This window comes from Schistocerca americana, chromosome 4 (genome assembly GCF_021461395.2).
Source record: "Schistocerca americana isolate TAMUIC-IGC-003095 chromosome 4, iqSchAmer2.1, whole genome shotgun sequence".
Classification (NCBI taxonomy): Eukaryota; Metazoa; Arthropoda; class Insecta; order Orthoptera; family Acrididae; genus Schistocerca; species Schistocerca americana.
In genome coordinates this window covers 541,066,999-541,087,834 of record NC_060122.1, presented here as the reverse complement: position 1 = coordinate 541,087,834, position 20,836 = coordinate 541,066,999, and the positions used below count along the sequence as shown (strand labels likewise).

The 20,836-nt window shown below is 38.2% G+C and overlaps 1 protein-coding gene across 1 annotated transcript in view; it reads left to right on the top strand.

The window, feature by feature from the left end:
• LOC124613985 (U1 small nuclear ribonucleoprotein 70 kDa) overlaps positions 1 to 20,836 on the top strand; it is a 67,342-nt gene that overhangs the window by 42,598 nt on the left and 3,908 nt on the right. Inside the window, exons 5-8 of the mRNA XM_047142772.1 lie at positions 13,022 to 13,103; positions 18,493 to 18,594; positions 20,131 to 20,362; positions 20,439 to 20,675. Of these exons, the coding sequence (XP_046998728.1) occupies positions 13,022 to 13,103; positions 18,493 to 18,594; positions 20,131 to 20,362; positions 20,439 to 20,675 (653 nt within the window). The remainder of the gene's footprint in view (positions 1 to 13,021; positions 13,104 to 18,492; positions 18,595 to 20,130; positions 20,363 to 20,438; positions 20,676 to 20,836) is intronic.

The following is a 20,836-nucleotide window of genomic DNA, read 5'->3' as shown; positions in this document are numbered from 1 at the left end:
GTTCCTACCAACTGAGTTATCCAGGCATGGTTTGCAACCAACCCTCGCAATTTAACTTCCACCAGGAAGTTGCATGTACAATCTTTGGGAAGGAATGCGCTTGAGGTGCAGGCATTGTAAGGACTACGTGAGGGTTTTGTGGTTGTCGTCATTGGCTGCTTGTCTTGACAACAGCTATTGAAATAACCACATTGCTTTATCTTCATGCAACACGCCTCCTTCAAAGATGAGAAGTCCGTCCAGGTGGAAATTATCTCCACGGCAAATTTCTCAAAAATTAAAGTATGGCTTCTTTTTCACTTACATGTTACACTTTCATTGCCATCCATACAGTCCATGTTAGTTAACTATTGTGTAAAACTTACAAAGCTGGCAGTACAGTTTCGTCCTTTCCATTTGCACTCTGTATGTCAACAATTGTGTGTTTCATTTAATAAGTAATGTCGTCGTAATAGTCATGCCCTGTGAGGTTAGGTGGTTCACAGTGAATCTCTTATGTGGGTCGGTGTTAATGTGGAATAACTGACCTAGCCAGCAGGTGTCTGAGTGCAGGAACACAGATGCCCGTCACCCTGCCTTGCAGATAAGCTGCGTCCACCCTCGCTTTCATGACATCAGCAAAAGGACAGAAAACTTTCCCACACAATATACGCCCTAAAATCAGAAACTTACATACTAAGAACACAAGATCATGACCAGCCTGTGTCAGGTAGAGAGAGAGTTATGAATCACCTTTGAAGTGATAGGTTATACCTCATCTTGGACATACGTCCTGGTTGCTGGCCAGCTGCTGCAGAAACCAGCTCAGTCATCCACTCAGAAGTGCCAATGAAACAAGGAATTAACAGCTGATCCCTAACAAAAGACCTCTCCTTGAACAGTGGGCAGTGTGAACATATAATAATTTGTGTGTATAGTTGGAGCCATGAACAGTGGTAGTTTAGGCTCATTCTGCGCACCTGATGTGATGTCATCCTCAGACAGCCAGTGAACATTCAGTAGTTTTCTCAATACTCTGCTGTAAACATCTGGGTCAGTGCAAGTGTTAAATGTATTTGTGGCAGTTATTTGTTAAATTTTTATTCAGTTTGTTGCGATTTATCATGGCTGATGGTGGTGGTAAGTGACTAATTTTCCATAACCAAGCGAGAAATAATTTATAAGACACACTTTCATCAATTTTTAATGGAACGTTGTGATATCGCTGCTTCAAGGGTGCAGTTTGTTAGACGTATTCTTGAAATAAGAAAATTTGGCAGTCGGAACACTGTCTACTTGGACAAACATGGGTAAACCATAATCATAAGGAAAGCATGTTGAAAACTGAGTGATAGTTTGGGTGGTTTTAGAGTACAAGTTGTTAAAAGGGGGACAAGTAATTGTGCTTCGTAGTGGTTCTACTTCCAGATTCATTCCAGAAAGCAAATTAGTGTTCCGGGCAAAAAAGGGTAATTCAGGTGATTATCGTTCTGAAATGAACTCTGACAGATTTACATTGTGATTTAGGAAACAATTTCTGCGTTACTTGTCTGCAAACTCGGCAGTTGTTGCGGACAATGCAAGTTACTACTCAGTTGTTGTTAAGACTCCCACAAGTACAAAAGAAAAACAGATACTATGCTGTGGCTTGCAAGTAAGATGATTCCGCACACTGCCAGTCACTTGGGCTGAATCGTTAAATCTTGCAGGGCTTCATGAGTCTTGTGTGAAAGCGTACGAAATTGATTGTATTGCACAGGAATATGGACATAGTTTAAAGTTTGCCACCATATCATTGTCAGTACATTCTGATAAAGCTCATATGGGCACAAGTAAAAGGATATGTCTGAGAACGAAATTCAACATTTAAAATTGCGCACGTACACACACACACACACACACACACACACACACACACACACACACACACACACAAAGCGCTTGACAGCATAACAACTTCAGCATGGGCTGAATGTGTTAGACATGTAGAACGGCTGCTGCAGGAGGACATGGAGAGAGAAATTTTAATTAATATGCTTAATCCCATCATCATCATCACTCAAAGACCAGATGAGACAGACTGCAGCAATGTAGATTATGACTGTCACAGTGATTGAAAATAACCATAAGCGAACCACACACACAATATTCATATTGTCTTTTCTTTTTCTATAGCTTCTCTTCCTCAATTGCAGTTTCACCAGTAATATTGAGATACATTCTGCCTTTTGTGACTGTAATAAGTCTTATTTATACCAGCTGCTTATTGATTTATTTTGAGGCACCTTCAGTGGACAGTATTTTGGCTTCTTTACTGCCACTTGATTACCTGTTGTAGTTTTGTGCATCACTGCAGCTGTAATAACACTCAATAAATTTTAGTCTTTGTTTTTATGAGTCCGTAATTACATTCTATTCTTTATAAACTTTGTTTTAATCGAGGTGCTTTAAAAAAAAACGAAATGTGCCTTGTATAAAGAAAAGTTTAGTCACAGTTGCAAAAAAAACGGAATATTTTCTAACATTGCATACAATATTTTTGTGGTATTAAAATTGTTTCGTGCAGAATGTTGTATAACGTGTAATTTGCGGTAGACTGTTGGTGTTAGAACTAGTTAAGCACTGCACATGACAGCAATTTCTGGTGTTTTACAAAAATAATTATCTGTAAACTATTTGTCATTGGACACAAGCATTTGTATTTCCCTGTACGTAGATGCTTGGAACAAAGCATTCCACCTTATTGTGCCAGACATCATTGCATGTCTCATTCCTTTCAATCCGACTATCTCCCAGTGGTGTTCGTGTGGTGGTGGGAGCTTAACACTCTGACAAATCGTAACAAACTGAATAAAATTTCACCGAATAACTTCTCCGCTGTCCGCTACCCGTTAAGGTTGCAAACTGTTTGCCATTTACATCTCTATGCACATACTGCAGCTATTGTTCGCAACCGCCAATGCTGCAGTTCCCGTTTGTGCCTCTATACTGTGCGCACCTGCGCAGCACACTATTGTTCATGGAAAGAAAAGTGTTTTTACGCTACAGACTCCCCTGCAGGGATATTTCCAGTGCAGATGAAATTTTTGTGAACAGCAGAGAAGCCTTCTGATTACAGTATCAGAAAAACAACCAACAAAACTGAGTTTCGAAAGTTATACCTGATGCACTTATTCACCTAATCCTGTGCCATCAAGTTGCACATTCCCCCGTTTATCAAACAAGTGTCAACAAAATGCCTTTCCAGGTGAAAAGGCACTTCAAACCAGGTTTGATGGCATCTTTAACTCTGAACAAATAGGTTTCTAAAAGTGTAGAATCGAACTACCAGAGCATTGTCAGACTTTAAGATAATGTAATAGTTGCACTCTTATGTTTACTCAGATAGTGTAAGTGTCTTTCTTTCTTACATTTTTGTGGTGATGTTGAGTAAACTAATGGAGAAACGTTGTTAAAATGCTAATACTGTGCTAATGTACTAATAAAAATAAATTAAAATTTAAGATATCCTTATGACGAAGGTCTGTTTTAATAAAACAAAGTATCTATAACACGAGAGTGCCTAAATTGGCACGCATTAGTAAAATGTTATGCACTTTAGACTTTGAAGCAGTCTGTTTGTGCTGCTGTAACATACTGAATTAGAATAGAAATCTGGCAGTAGGGGTACACAAAGAAAGAAGCCCAGCTAAGAAATTATTCAGTGCCACAGTTTCATAAATAAAATTGTGGTCACAAAAACTAAAAATTATGTTGGCTGGCACAAAAGGCATTATGAAGTCTGCAGTATCATAAATTTGCCGTTAATGTGCTGGGTACTGGAAGTAGCAATAGGATCTATGATTCAGAGGTTTCTTCTTAAGATTTCCTTATTGGTTTTAGACATGGTTGATGGAAGCACTGTCATGAAATATTGGGTGCATAAGTTTGTAGTGTTTCTGTTTTGCAATTTGGTATACCTGTGGGTAGGGGTTTATCGATTGTCATTTCTTATTTATAGGTTACCATTGCTATTTTACATGTTGTCATTTGGAGATAGTGGAGCTGTGTATGCTAGAAAACAGAATGTCAAGTGGAGAAATCTGAACATTTCTGGCTTATTCTTCTGTTTGAGTTTAATAGAAGAGTAACAACAGTGGAAGCAGCCAGAAACATTTGCACCATGTTTGGGGATAATGCCATCGGATAGAGGATGGCAAGAAAATGGTTCTATTTTAGTTAGGATAGTTTTGGCATTAGTGACTCTCCATGTTTAGGAAGCCTCTCAGGGGTTTGATGAAGATCGTTCACACACATTAATCTGCAGTGGTCCATGTTAGCATACCTGAGAACTGGCAGATGCGATGAACTGTGATCATGCAACCATCGAGCGACATTTGTGTACAGTGGGGAAAGTTCAGAAATCGGGTGTGTAGGTACTACATGCTCTTACCAAAATCAGCAGGTGGGCATTTATTCATCTCTGCTTGCTCTTCATTTGGTCATGTATGACAATATCGTACATATCCAGTATAATTAATGGTTACAAGTAATGTTACCTTTATGCTAACATAAGGAAAAGAAAAGTGGTTGAGCCCAAACAAAGCAGCAACTTCACTTACAAAGACCTGCAAGCACCCACAAATGGTAATGTTATGCATCTGATTGTGTACTACAAATTACATCCACAAGGTGTAACTATCAGTTGACTTATATTATCAACAGCTGAGACGTTTTGCAAACACAGTCCAAGAATAACCACCAGGAAGACTATGTGAACTGATGCTACTGCACAATGATGCCCACCTGCTTTCTGGTAGACTGACAAAAACTATTCAGGATTTCCTTTGGAAAGTCATACTGCGCCCACCTTATTTACGCCATCTTACGTCCTCAGATTTTCACCTTTCCCACTATCAATCAATCTTCAAGAAACTTCCTTTGTGGCTGAAAATATGCACCGAACGTGGCTCAACAAGTTCTTCACCTCAAAACCATGTGATTTCTAGTCATGAAATTGAAAAATTACCAGTGTTCACAGACCATTGTAAATCATGAAGGATAATATGAGAAGGAAAGTTGCTACCCATCTTATAGTGGACATGCTGAGTCACAGATAGGCACAACAAAAAAACAAAAAGACACGCGCAATAGTAGTGTTCGGCTGTTAAGGCCTTAGTCAACGACACACATACACACACACACACACACACACACACACACACACACACACACACGCACACACAATGCGTGCGCGCGCGCTGTCTCAGGCAGCTGAAATCACATTGGGAACAGCAGCACCGCACCAGTGCATGGTGGAAGCGGTGATTGGGGGGGTTAAGGAGGCTGCTGTGGAGAGGGAGAGGGATAGTATGGTGTGCGTGGCAGGCAGTGAAGTGCTGCATGTTAGATGAAGGGAAAAGGAGAGAAATAAAGACTGGGTGTGGTGGTGGAATGACAGCTGTGTAGTTCTGGAATGGGAACAGGGAAGGGGCTGAATGGGTGAGGACATTGACTAGAAGACTGGGGCCAGGAGGGTTAGGGGAATGTAGGATATATTGCAGGGAAAGTTCCCACCTGTGCAGTTCAGAAAAGTTGGTGTTGATGGGAAGAATACATATGGCACAGGCTGTGAAGCAGCCATTGAAAGGAGGGGTATCATGTTTGGCACTTTGCCTTCAAAGGAGAAGTAATTGTTGGTTAGGATATAGTTGGTCATGGTGACTAGGAAGGAAGTTGTTGGTTTGGAATCCGCCGGGCGTTGAGAAACGTAGTGTTCATGGGCATTAGGAATGTTGTATTGTATTGTATGTTAACCGGGGACCTAGAAACGACAGATAGGCTCTGTCCCCGATGCAGCCACAGTGGTCCACAACCCCACGATGACTTCTGCAGTCCACTTCACCCCTCCGCCGCCCCACGCTGAACCCAGGGTTATTGTGCGGTTTGGACCTGCGGAGACCGCCCCCCTCAGGGAACGTCTCACACCAGACGAGTGTAACCCTTATGTTTGTGGTAGAGTAATGGTGGTGTACGCATACGTGGAGAACTTGTTTGCTCAGCAATTGCCAACATAGTATAACTGAGGCAGAATAAGGGGAACCAGCCTACATTCGCCGAGGCAGATAGAAAACCACCTAAAAACCATCCACGGGCTGGCTGGTTCACCGGACCTCGACACAAATCCGCCGGGCAGATTCGTGCCGGGGACCAGGCACCCCTTCCCGTCCGGAAAGCAGTGCGTTAGACTGCACAGCCAACCGGGTGGGCTTTTATTAGGTAATCATGGTGGTCCAAACAGTGGTGGAGCCATTTTCATCAGGTAGGATTATAAGGTCAGGATCAATTTTTAGGTGGTGGATTGTGGTTCTTTCTGCAGATGTAAGGTTGGTTTGCATGTTCAGGGATTTGGGGAACGATGGTGAGGCAAGGCTCAAGGTTAAGAAATTCTGGAAAGTTAACAGGGTGTGATTTGGGAGCAATGGGGTTGGATCATGGTTGGATGGAGGAGTGAACCGAGTTAGGCAAGGTTCAATATTGGTCTTTGGTTGAGTCTGATTGGTAGGGTTGGTGGCCAAAAAAAGTGTTTCCACTGTAGGCGCCGGGAAAAGGAGAGAAGGTCTGTAACAAATCCTGCATGATTGTATTTGGAGGTGAGGCCTTTGGAAAGGATATTTCTGTGAGGCTAAGACTTCTGGAGGAAAGGTTCACGGCTTTGTTGTGGGTCTGATTAGGTTCTGGATTGTGTGTGGTGATGGGAGTGAGTTTTGTAGGGTGGGGTGAGTGTAGTAGGTCTGCTAGAAAGGGTTTGTCAGGTATGAGTGGACGTGTGGGAGGTTTGGAGGTTCTTGTAGAGGTGTGGACAGTGGTACTCTAAGGTGGGGAGTAGGAGGAGAGCAGGATGGAGAGCTTTTCGACATGGCATTGTGCATGTTTCTAAAGTTCCTGCAAAGGGAGAGATTAAATATGTTATTGGCTCCAGAAATTTGGAATTACAAAGCAGGAGAATTTTGTGGATGGAGAGAAGGTACTGCAAGGAGGTTTGGGCTTTGTTGATATGGTTTTGCAGAACTATGTTGGTGAGGGCTAAGGATTTATCAGAATCTGAACAGGTGGAGGTCATTGTGGAAGGAGGGATGGCGGCCAGAGATGGGTAATTTGATGGTAAGGCCATTAAGGGGGATTCCATGAGCCAAGCAACAATGCAGGAACAGTATGTGGGACTGGGATCTGGCTAGCAACTCCCTCAGATTTCAACTTGATTCCCCCTTTTGCATCCATTTAATCCTTGCATTTTCACACGTATTTGTATTTTTGCAAAAATTTTTGGATGTAATTCTACATTATTTACATTATTTTCTCGCATTTTTCCACCACCATGGATCCTTGCTCCTTCCATTTGTGTCAATACAGAAAACTTTCCTTATCCATAGCCAGAATTTCTTAACCTCGAACCTTGCCTCACCATCATTCCCCATATCCCTCAACATGCAAACTAACCTTACATCTGCAGAAAGAACTGCAGTCCACCATCTAAAAACTGATCCTGACAAGGATTACCCAGCAGAAGGACTCTGCCAGCTGTCAGTTACTTCCACCTACAAACCTTGCCACAGTGACCCCAATCCACTAATCCAGCAAGATCTCCAGTCAGTACTCAAATCCTTCGGCCCATCACAGAACCTCTCCCCGAAGTCCATCTCTCTGCTCACCCTTACCACTCCCTGCACTCCTACCTTCTACATGCTTTTTGAAGTCCATATATCTAACCACCCAGGACGCCCCATTGTGGGCGGTAACTGTGCCCTCACTGAGAGAATCTCTGCTCTTGTAGACCAACACCTTCAACCGATTACACGGAACCTGCCCTCCTATATAAAAGATACCTACCATTTCCTCCACCAACTCTCAAAGTTCCTGCCCCTGTACCACACGGTGTCCTGCTTGTCACTACTGATGCCACCTCCCTTTACACTAACATCCCATACCACTATTGAACACTACCTTTCCTAATGCCCAACGGAATCCAAACCAGAACTTTCCCTCCAGTACAACCTATATTCCTGTAACCCGCTTGGCCTCGTTAGTCATTGTCCATACCCATCCAGCCCGTTCCCATTCCAGCAGTACACAGCTGTCATTCCACCATCAGTCTTTTTACTTCTCTCCTCTTCTGCTACTTTCCCCTGCCCCCCCCCCCCCCTCCGCCCCCACGTCTAACCTGGAGCACATCACTGTCCACCACCCCCACCATACTATCCCTGCCCTGCCCTGCCCTGCCCTGCCCTGCCCTGCCTTCTGCCTTAACCTTACCCAGTCACCACTCCCATCATGCACTGGTGCTGCTGCTTGCGGTGTGGTTTCAGTTGCCTGAGACTACAGTTGTGTGTGAGAAGAGCGTGTGCATGTGCGTGTCTACGTCTATTGCTTCCAAAGTCCTTAGTGGCAGAGATCTTTGTGACAGTCTTTTTGTTGCGCGTTTCTGAGACTTGGCATCTCCACTATATGGTGAGTGGTCACTTTCCTTTTCATACTGTTCTTACATTCCAAATGGAAAATGTTATATATAAAGCACTTTTCTTGGCAAAGCATCAGCAGCAGTTGTATTACCAACTGTATGATCTGAATGGTATGGGTGCTCAGTGAATGAATGGGGTAGTGTTAAGATGTATAATGGCCTTCAATGATGTTAATGGTGGTTCATGCTATGGCATATTCCTGTTCTGATAATGGTTTTTGTGCTTTAAAGTTAGTGATTATTTTGATACTGTGAATGCAATTATTTATTCCTGTTCTGATAATGGTTTTCGTATTTTACAGTTAGTGATTATTTTGACACTGTGAATGCAATTATTTTGTTATGAATAATTAAATGTCTACAGGAGCAGAGATAAATTTTGGCTTTAGCTTTGAACTGTGTCAGCTCTGGCCAATTGACTTAAGCTGCAATCATCATCATTTGGCTTTCTGGGAAGTATACATTTAACTGTAACAAGACATTCTATAAACTGACAAACAAAAAGTTAAAGAGCTATGACAGGCATTAAAGTGAAAACAGAGCATATGGAAAGAAAGTGGATTGTGTATTTCAAGTATCTGCTGTAACTTTTAATACATTTATATCACTGTGACATCAGTGCCTTCATAGGAAAATGTTTACAGTTGCCTACAGAATTGTGATTGTATCCAGGCATGCACCTCTTTTCCAGAGAAAGGTAACTAGTAACATTTTACTACCAAGACATTGATATCTTGTCAGTGGAATAAATGTATTGATAGTTATGGTGATTTATTTTTAAATAATAAACAGTTTGCTTACTTTTCCCATGTCTCCTTTTCATTTGACTTCTCTTTGTGTGTAACGTCCATAATTATACACCTGTTTGCATGTTACTTCCTGAGCAATTGCAAAGAAAAGTTCCATCACACGTTTACAATTGAATACTGGAAGAAAATATTTAAAATTGTTTTGTGTAGCTGCAACATTCACTTATACTGCAGTATAGTCAAAAACATACTTTCAGATCATAGCTGCTATTTTCATAAAATAGGTAAGTACTGTAAACAATACTACTGAACACAGCTTGCGTCATCCTTTATCTTGGTTGTAATCATTACTGGCATTGTTATGCATCTCCTTTTGTAAACAATATTTTTACATGTTACATGACAGACTAAATATTGTTAAAGTCAAGTCATTCACCACTGGTGCCAAAGAAACATCTCATGTCTTTGATGTGGCATGAATTTGAATAATCTGATAACATAGTCCTCACTCCATGAGCTGAACTGCTAATGATACAAAATGGCAACAGAATTCATTGTTGCATTTATACTCATTCAGCAGATAATTACAGTACAATATTGTCTGCTGAGTCACTAAACAGATGCTATATATTATTGTTAGATGAATGTCAACGATGTATGCTGGATACTTCCATCTAATTTTGATAGAATATTCCGAACAAATCTTGCATAATGCAAGACAGTGAGTTATAAAATTTTATTTTACAACTGCAAGGTGGTTATTTTATGATTGAATTATAATTTGTCACCTTTCACTTCGTGAGGAATTTGCCTCTTTCTGCCTTGTCCACTACTACAGCATTGAGACAGTGTTAGTTATCGGTGCCTTACTCACTAGTTGGGTGATGCTGAAACAGTAGCCATAGATTCAAATCTTGCTGGAAAAGTGTATTTTGGATATTTTTCCTCCTCCTCCTCTACTGTAATTTAAAATTACCACGGAGAAGTTGAAGAATCTAAGAAACCCTTAAGTTTGTACTGCAGTGCTGTGTAGATAAAGGCAACCATTTGTAATTTCAGGTAACTGATTGTTGGACAGACTTCACTAATTATTACGAAATTATTAATTAGTTCATAGTTTCTTTTGTCACTCATTTTTGTTGTTTATTGAATAGAAGACTGGAAACATTGGATTTTCACCACACACAACAGAATATTTGTATTTATCGTAACTTTCATCTTGAGAGCAACAGCAAATTACTATCAGAAAAGCTGTCAACAAGTTGCAGGTAAAGTGGGTATAAATCTGTATCTAGTGTTGAAATTTGAAATGTCCACAGTGGTGTCTACTTCTCCTGTCATTCTTGATTTGGAAATTCATTATTTTTATTTTATGAAGTCCCTCTATGGTTGTTAGTTTTGCAGTTAATGTTGTGTTGTTGCCTTTCCATATGTGTTCCAGAGTGGACTGATGACTTTCAGGCGAAAATTTATTATGTCACCCCTTCGATTTTTGTTGCTTTGGATTAGAACATGCAGTAATCCTGCACCCGACATGTGTACCTAGTTGATTGAATGCAAATGTCAGGCTTCATGTGCCAGTTATTAAGACTTTTTGAAAGTGGATAATTTTTCTTGAAACAAGAACATCCTTGTCCGACGTCATGTCAGATAACATTAACCCCACACACGTTACAAATGTTTATAGAGTTCCTCCTCCTATGTGTACCTCTCCATTAAACCCAGTATGTGTTGCAAATGTCTTACCTTTTTAGACTTCAGACTACTTTGTAATGCTTAAACAACCTTCATATGACAGAAGTATGCTGAATACAATACACAACTGCATATAAATAGTACAACTTCAAATAAGAAAATAGCGCTCCCTAAATAATCATAGCAACCTACACATCTAGTGTAACTGCATGGTTTTCATTCAGTTTATTGAATTGATTTAGTGTAGAAAATAAGACTAAAATAAGAAACAATATTATGTTAACTGTACAACAGCAGAAATGTGCCCAAGTGCACTGCAACTATCTGCTCGGATGGCAAGGTCTCAAGGCTTCTGGTGGTTGCTGTAGAGCAAGGAAACTCAAATAGAGCTTAGTGTTCCCATCTGGATGCAGACCCATTTCCTTTATGGAGTTTTGATGTTACTTGTGGGTTAGAAAGTGAAGCTGATCATCATTGTAATTCCAACTGATTGATAACCTTAGCAGACAGCCAGAATCTGTTTTTTAAAAAACGGTGGGGTTCATTTGAACGTAAGGCTGTTCCTACATTGCACAATGTTTACTGCTATGCCATGAGCAGAAGACAACACTTATTATATACGTAGCCATATAACACTGTGTTGCCAGATCGTGCAGACTGCTGGACTTAAAATTTTGAGGGACAGCCATAAGTGAACAACTGACACTTTGTCTCTGTGGCTGGTGGCTAAGTTTTATGTGACATACTGCACCTCTAACACAAATTCATACTTGTTCGGTGACATGGTAGAGTTCTTTAGACACATTTTCTATTCCTTTGGACACCCTCCACTTGCTGCCGTTTTGTTAAAACAAAACTTCTTAGCCTTAGTTCATGTAACTTCCTGTGCAGATCAAAGCATGTACTAATTCTACCTCAGAAACTGCAATCACCTCATACACTGAGGTGACAAAAGTCATGGGATACCTCCTAATATGTCAACCTCCTTGTGTGTGCACAATTTGGTTTTTGTGCCTTACAGCCTCCTGGATGTTCATCTTCACAAATCTTACTATGAGCATTTGATGTTAAATGTACACAACAGTAAGATTCACTCTTTCATTGTCTTCACATTTATTGATACTATTTGCCATGAAGATTAGCTTGCTGGTAATGTACTAATATTGGTTTCTCAACACAGATCTGTAAGCTGCACAGACCGATCGGTTTCACATAATTTCATAGTGGCAGAGATAGAGAAACAAACTTAAATCGTGGCAAACACAAATGTTCACATATTGAATGATGGACAAGGATTAACTCCTATTTTGTGTGTGATGTCTATATAAAGATGTGCATTGTGCAGAAATGACAAAATGTTAAAGCAAGAAGCAATTACATTTCAGATATCATAAGTCAGTAACAGCAATAAATATGAAAACAGATTAGGCAGTGAAGTTGTGTTGATTAACTAATCAGAAAATGACAAAATAATGGCTACTGTTGTATGGTGTGGAAGTTCCTGGAATTTTCATGCTAAGAATTTTCTTGAAAATTGTGTAATTTGAATATTTCATAAACTAACATGTTTTAGGAAAGTTACATATTTTTGTAACCCTAAAAGTGATAGCCACAAAATTATAATGGTAGGCTTTTAACATAATCTCATTTTAAGATTCCAGTATTTTGGATAACAATTGTGATTACTAATAACTTTTGAAGTACACAGTTTTCAGAAGTTAAACATTTGTTTTCAAATAAGTTTTCGTAATTTTGAAACTGTTATTAATGTCAAATTTTAAGAGTACAAGGCTTGTAATAATCATACATTTCAGAATAATTCTTTAAATAAAATATTCCAGTATAATGGTATTAGTTGTAGATCTGAAAATAATCCCTAAATAAAGCAGTTTAGTGAAATGCAGTTTGAATAAGAATTTAGCAATTGTATGTAATCATAGTACATGCATTTTGTAGAAAGAAAATGGAAGTCACTTTTCAGGTGGAATTGTAGCAAGTAGAGATGTTCTGCCTTGCTACGTCTGTCAGATACTTTGTCATTAAATCTTAGTCAGTTCAAAGTCTTATTCCTAAATTAGATTGTTTCTTTTTTACTTTTCAGATTGTGGTTGTACACAATAAAGTGAATGGGAAGCCAAGAGGATATGCCTTCATAGAGTATGAACATGAGCGAGATATGCATTGTGAGTAAGAAAGTGATAATATATGACTTAAAGATTTAAAATATAAACTCAGTGTTCAGTGTTGAGGTGTCATTAATTCTTGCAGTGTGCTACAGAAGTTTGATTTATATTTCTATGGTATTTGCATACCTTGTTGAGACTTTCTTCATTGCTTAAACTGTACCTAACATGTAGGAGACTGGGGGCTGACTCATATTAAGCTGCAGGTACATAGAGGTTAAATGTTACAACCCCCATGTAAATATATGTTGAATCCCCATATTTCCTCTTTATCCATGTCCATGTTCTGTAATTTGTGAGCATATAAACATGCTCTTTTTAGGAGAGGGAATCAGTTATTTCATATTTTGTGTTAACGCCAGCTGAAGACCTTAAAGATATATTAATACCACTTTTTATCTTGTTCTTGATACAGCATGGCGGGCAGCTGGCAACTAGTGCCCCCCATTTGTGTGCAAAATCCAAACATTGCTGGCTAAAATAGGTTTGTATGTGTGGTAAGACCCAACATACAAAGGAGGTGTAAAGAAGTTATTGTTATGTCTTGGAAGAAAAAAGGAGCTTCCCTCTTAACCTTCTATCATCTTCATCACATTATGGTTTTATTGTGATGAATAATTCCAAAGGTTTTTAATCCATTTTGATATTTTCACATAATTTTATAGGAATAGTAACTTGGCATTTGTATTCTCTTGACCTAGAGAAATTATGGATAGAATATTCCCTTTGCTTAAAAACTCTAGATTTGCTTTAGTGAAATATAAATTGTTCAGGTGAGTGAAAACAATGAAGAAAAAATATGCTGGGCAAAAATGCCAGATTTGTGAATGCATATTAAATTTATACCCAGAAATTTCTTATTTGAAGGGCTTGGTCCTGCAATTCTCTTATTCAGAGAAGCTATTGGAAATGGTCAGTAATGGTAAAGCTAATTAGGAAGAAATGGTCATAAATTGATTTCAGTATACTGATGTTTCAGAGTTTCACAAGATTTGCTGCTGTTAATGATAACCCATTAATGCACTGGGTACGGTTTATCATAGTATTGTGATGGAGGTTTTCTTGAAATTTTTTGTCACACTGCATAGTTGTATGAGATGTACTGCTGGAAGGAACTGTCACCACCATGTATCTTGATAAAAATCAAGAACTTATTAACTACTTAACAGTTTTAAAGGCAGTAAGTAAAGTAAATTGCTGCCTGAACTTTGTCATTCAAAGTTTTATGAGTGTACAATTTTTGAGTTTTTGTGTGACCGAAGAAAAAAGAAAAAATCCTAACAATTGCTGTTAATTGCAGTAATTACCAAAGTTATAAGCTGTAAATATTGGGCTGGTGGCGAAAACTGATTTTGCCAAATTTAGGAATCTTACCGGTATCTCTGTTTAGACAACTAAAATTCCAGTTTTATAACATAACAGATTTATATTCTATATGTTTCCCTAAGCAGGTATGTTACAGCTGAGTTTGAAAGTTGTTTAGTTTTCTTTGAAACGCACAACAAATTTGACAAAACTATGATAAGACTGGGTTCTCCCTTGGCTGTCAAAAATGAGATGAGATGGGGGGGGGGGGGGGGGTGAGAAATTTTGATATACTTTATTGATGATGTAAGAAAAGTTAATCATTTAAGGATCTCCAGTTTTCTTAATAAACAGTCTTTGATGGGTAGCATCACTAATTCTTGCTTAATATAGTACAGTGTTGAGATTTTTCTGTCGGTATGTAATGTATACTTGTAAATCTCCAGTGAACATAAGTGAAAGATTGAATAGAATGATTGTACTAGTGACTTCTTACCCTGTGAGTATGGCAAAAATTTACAGGAGCATTATTTAACTGAATTGATTAAACATTCAGGTGGGTGATTTCAGTGTTAAAGATCTTCAGTTTAGCACCTTAATTTTCTGTGTTAAACATATCCACCATTATGTAACAAAATAGTCTAAACAGCAAGTTCTGTGAAATGTTATCCCCATTGGTGAATAACACTGTTGCTTGTGCATGAGAACTAAAAAATACTCAATCTCACAGGCATTGAGAGGAAACTGTGCAACCAAGAAAATAAAAATAAATCTATATATTTAAGTCCTCCAAATGGAGGAATCAACCAGGATGAGGGACAAGGGGGAGGACTGACTGGCATGTTAATAGGTACATGGAGAGTTGTTTCTACTAAAGTATTAGAGCCATTACATGCTCAAGTGTGAGGCTACCACCAGACTGATTAATGGAATTGTTGCTAACACAGGAAAAAATAAAAAGCAGTGAACAAGGTAACAAAACATGGCCCAAATTGCAGTAGACATAGCAAAAGGTGTAAAATGAAAGATACTTGAAGAAAAACTAAATATGATATAGAAAAATTACATTTGTAAATTTTGTGGTGAGTATGGAGGTCAGAGGTTGGCTGACAAAATGGGCAAGAGTCCATACAAACAGCTAATAGAAAAGAATATCCAGAAGCAAGTACTTTGTTTGTACGCCTTTAGAGCCAATGCGTAAGTAGTCTATATGCCTGAAGTAGAAATGGATAATCAATCTAGTCTGGCGAGTTTCTCTACTTTCCTTCTGGAGAATGGAGAATTGTGCTAATTCTTTTTGTTTTGTGATTTGTTTCTATATATCTTCCTAATGGAATGTCAAATTCTTATTATTAAATGTTCCAAAATGGAAAGCCGTACAGCACAAAAAAGCATTTAGTTTCAGATTTAAATTAGTTAATCTTGCATAGTGTTCAAATGCCATGTCATATGTGCTTGGTAAGTTTCCTGGAAGCAGTATTTTGCATTTGATTGTTTCTTCAAATTGCTTGTAATATCATGTGATTATGTTAGCAGAGTTCTCACACTGCATTTGTGTTTCATATCTTCAGACTGTTTGAATCATTGTATATTCCATAAAAATTCAAGACTGATGGAGGTTGATAGGAATCGAAAAAGATCTCTCATTAGGCTCATCCATTCTTTCAACTAAGTCTTTATTTGAAATATCTGCCACTGATATTGTCTTTGATTGAAACAAACAATAAGTTTGCTGCTCAGACTGTGTAGGGCCCAACATAGTGTGTAGTACTAGCTTGTTTTAAACTGTATGTTGTAGTTTAGTCAGATTGAACATAATCTTGCAGTGTTACATGGACATTTCAAAATAATCATTTTTTCACATTGGTGGACACAAGTCCTGTAGCATCAGGATCATTGCAGGCACTATAAACACAGAGAAAAGTGCTATCGCATTTAAATTTATGTTCATTTTTCTTAATATGATTTCTTACCCCATCACAGGAAAATTTAGTATGGGATATAAACACAATAACAACTTGCTTTATTTTAGTAATTTTGGATGTTACGCAGTAGGCAAGAAATTCATTAGGTACAAACTGCTGTTGCATATTTTCCTATGGTCAATTATCTACAAGTCCCATTATTTTACAGCAATTGGATGAAATGAGCCCTTTTGTGTTTTTGTTAAACTGATCTCACCTCTCCCCAATAGTAGTTAACTGTCGATGTGTAGTTTCTTTTGTTTTCTATTACTGAACCATAGTAGAACTTCAAAAAAAGATGCAATGTATTCAGTATGAGGAAAAGGATAATCGCTACTCATCATAAAATGACACATTGAGGTACAGACAGGCACAATGAAAAGACACATTTAGATTTTGGCCAGAGGCTTCAGAAGCAGCACACATGGGCGTGCATGCGCGCCCACACACTCACTCACGCACACACATGCACACAACTTGCACGTGCACACATTCATACAAGCAAGCACGCAACACACTCCAGACTGCCACCTCTGGCATTTCAGACCAGACCAAACCACCCGAGATGGCAGTCACGTGTACGTAAGTTGTGCGTGCTTGTATGAATGTGTTTTTTCTTCCCTGAAGAAGGTTTTGGATGAAAGCCAAATGTGTAACAGTCCTTTCATTGTGCTTGTCTGAAACTCAACATGTCATTCTGTGGTGAGTAGCAATCTATCCTTTTCCTAATAATGTTGATATTCCAACCTGGAGTTTACATTATTTGAAGATGTAGTGTAAATTTGACAACAGTGCATATAACTCTGTGCCTTTTGTTCTTTTAATAAAAAGCTCAAGATTTAAAATTATTTAGTGGAACTCGTCAGCCATGTCATGCTACACAGAACTCTACTACTTCTCATTTATATTGTCATGCAACTCGTCATCATTGCACAATGGTTGAATAAAATGAGCCATCTTATGTGTCTGCACAGTTGGACTCATTTTTAACCTAGTGTATTGAAGCAAAACAAACTGGACACTAAGAGTATAAAATTATTGTTAATTGCTCGTTACCTGAAACTGTTACAGGTAACAGTATCTGCATGTTTTTCCATTGTATATGATAAAAATGCCTTTCAGGCATCTCATTACTAAATCTTTTTCAAACTAATCCAGATGACACTAGAAATGGCTATTCAAAGTTTATCCTGATAACACCCAACACTTCAACTCTGTATGTAGAGATATGTTGTAAAATACATTTTCAGTACACTAGCTCAGGAATATTACTTAAGTGTTATTTGAGGGGTTTAATTTTATAAATGCGCGGGTTAACGTAAGTAAATAGCGCACCAGGTAATAATGGGAACCTGAAAGGATGAAGATTTCATCACATGTTCCATCTTTCTCTTGAGAAACTTCCTATACAAGCATAAAGATTCGAAATTTTCACGTTGCGTAAGTAATGTGTGGTAGGTATGAACCGTTCTTTTAATTTTCAAGGTACTTAGTAAAACTATCTGTAAAATTAAACTCATTGCATGTAAATGCATTCAGTTCTTTTTTGTCTTTACTGCAGTTTAACTTCCGAATATGCAAGACTACAGATGTAAAGTATTAAAGTGTGTTGAATCAAAGCTCGCCATCAGAGGACTGAAATGGGTGGGTATTCCAAAATTATTAAACATAAATATTTATGACCTAGTTTACATTCATTTATCAGTGGGTGGGTAAATGCATCTTTGACACTTACAACAGTTGGCTCCAAATAGCCCATACATATGTATCCAGAATTTCACACAAGACAGAATATTTCTTTTCCTGGATAATCATTCATCTAAAAGAAAAAGTAATATTTTCTACACAAAACATTTACTATCCCATAAGCAGGTAAGAAAAGTTAGCCTAATCTTTGTGTGCATTTGTCTCTTGTTTCTTAATAGTACAGTCTTACACTGACGAAATTTTTCTTCACAAGTAACCTCCCCTAAAGGACAATGGTCAATAAATATGTATTGAACATTTAGACTAATATAGTACGTAACCTTTCTCCCATGTTGTGTAACACAGATGTCAGTATGGGACTGTACTGGAACTTGTTATCAAATTTTTGTTTCATGGTGAAAATAACTTTACAGCTGCATATAAACATGCTGACGGTAAGAAGATAGACGGAAGAAGAGTGCTGGTGGATGTTGAAAGAGCCCGAACCGTAAAAGGCTGGCTACCCAGACGACTAGGTGAGTTCCCATATAGGTTAGAGTTACATGCTTGAATTACTGACCTAAGAGATTTGATCACAATGGAAAATACAGTACTGCGTAGTGCCTGCCTGGTGACCATTTGGAGCACTCCTATAATACTTTGTAGAATTGCTATATGTGGAATTTGACTGATGCTCCTTGAAATTGCTCATTAACACTTCTGAGAGCAGTTACTTAGAAGAATATTCATCCTACAAAACCATCCATTTACTGGCATGCATGTAATAGATTTATCTTTTAGAGTAATATGTACCAAAAAAGTCAAGCTTAAAGATTTATTCTTCACGTTTACTTTATTATGTCCATAGACTACAAATTTTAAAATAATTTTGACAGAAAGTATAATATTCTCCCCAGAAAGTGCAAGGTGAGTTATTGAGCAATTTCTTCCTCTTGAGCTTCCAAAATTTCTTGCTCACTCAACAAACTTGATACATTTGTTGCAGAATTATGACAAACTTTGAAACCTAAAGAATACATAGACAAAATTACATCCATGTGATCATATTGGCTAAGCTGTTTGTGACAGCAGCTATTACATTCGCTAATATTTCTTTCAAAATAATAATAGAAATTATTAGAACACAGCACTAGTAAAGGGGCAGGTAATGAGATGTCTGTACATTATTGTTGTTTGAAATGAATCCAGGTTTTGGACAATAAGTGGCTCGTGCAGAAAATTGTGGCCCAACTTACACTTGGGCAAGATCTCTTTCACACAATGTTGTGACCCCCATCTGTGCTTGGGATTTGCCTCCAATATGTTAACTGAATATCTCGATTTTGGTTGGAGGAAAAGCAAAAATCACAATTTTGTATCATCAAAATTATATTTCGCTTAAATTTGACATAACTTAAAATAAATTATACAAGTTGTTCAGTAGACTTTTTCATAGACAAATGAATAGATGATGAAATAAGAATCAGGTTTTACTTTGGAGCCATTGTTTTAAACTTCAATTTGAGATTATTATAAACAAAGTAACTTCATTCTCAGATTATATTCAAACCTACTTTTTGCATATTATTTTGTCATCGGTAGCTGTCTTTTTCCCCGAACAGTGTATATGAACCTACTTGCCTTAACCACAGTTCAGCAAAGAAGTTACCACAGCTTCCTTTTTAATCTATGAAAAACTGGGTGAAAAATGTAGTAGAGATGTGTGGTATTTTGACCATAAATTATAAACAGTTTCATAAAACACCAGTGAAGCCACTCAGGTGCATTGTTACAAAATTAGTAGTGACCATCTTTTTGTAGTAAAAGCAGCCATTGTGGAGAGCCTTTCATTTAATCACAAGCACTAAAATTTATGGTAAGACCATTAAATTATACTTATCAGTTGTGGTATAGTAAAATGTAAATGTAGTTACACGGTGTTTATCAGACAACTCGGTGCATGCCATCTCAACTATTTATGGCTTATTGTAGTTGATGGTATATATTTGACTGAGTTAGCATTGTGAGTAAAAGTATGTTTATGTAAAAATGTTCTAAAACTTTTATTTTAGGTGGTGGCTTAGGTGGAACTCGCCGAGGTGGACCTGATGTTAACATTAAACATTCAGGACGAGAAGACAATGAAAGGGAAAGAGAAAGGTACAGGCTTGAAAGAGAGAGAGAATCTGCAAGAGGTAATATTGACAGAGATCGCGATAGAGATAGAATTGAAAGAGAGAGGAGGAGGTCTCGTAGTAGGGAGAGGGAGAGGTTGGATCGAGATAAGAGAAGGAAATCCCGAAGGTAATATTTGCTATCTGAAAAAATGGAAATTGTATACATAGAGAATGGTTTGTTTATTGGTTATTTGGTTTTTCAGCCGTTCACGTGACCGGAAACGTAGACGAAGTCGTGATCGAGTGAAGGAGAAAGATCCAGATATTGAAGAAATTGACAGAGATGAACGATCGAGGGACGAGAGACCTCGAGACAGAGATAGGGACAGGGATCGTGACCGCAAGAGGAGACGGTCACGTTCAAGGGACCGAGAACGTGATCGTGATCGTGATAGGAAGAGGGATAAGAGAGAGAGAGATCGTGGAGAACGACCAGAGAGGTAAGCAGTACACATTTTCCTGAATATGAAAGCAATCATGTGCAACAGCTTTAAGGTAGACCAGCATCAAATGAAGCTTGTAAGTAACAATATAAAGGAGCTATTGGTACTCAGCACATCAAGGTGTCATGGTGACACAGGCATAAAGTACATTTAAAGTA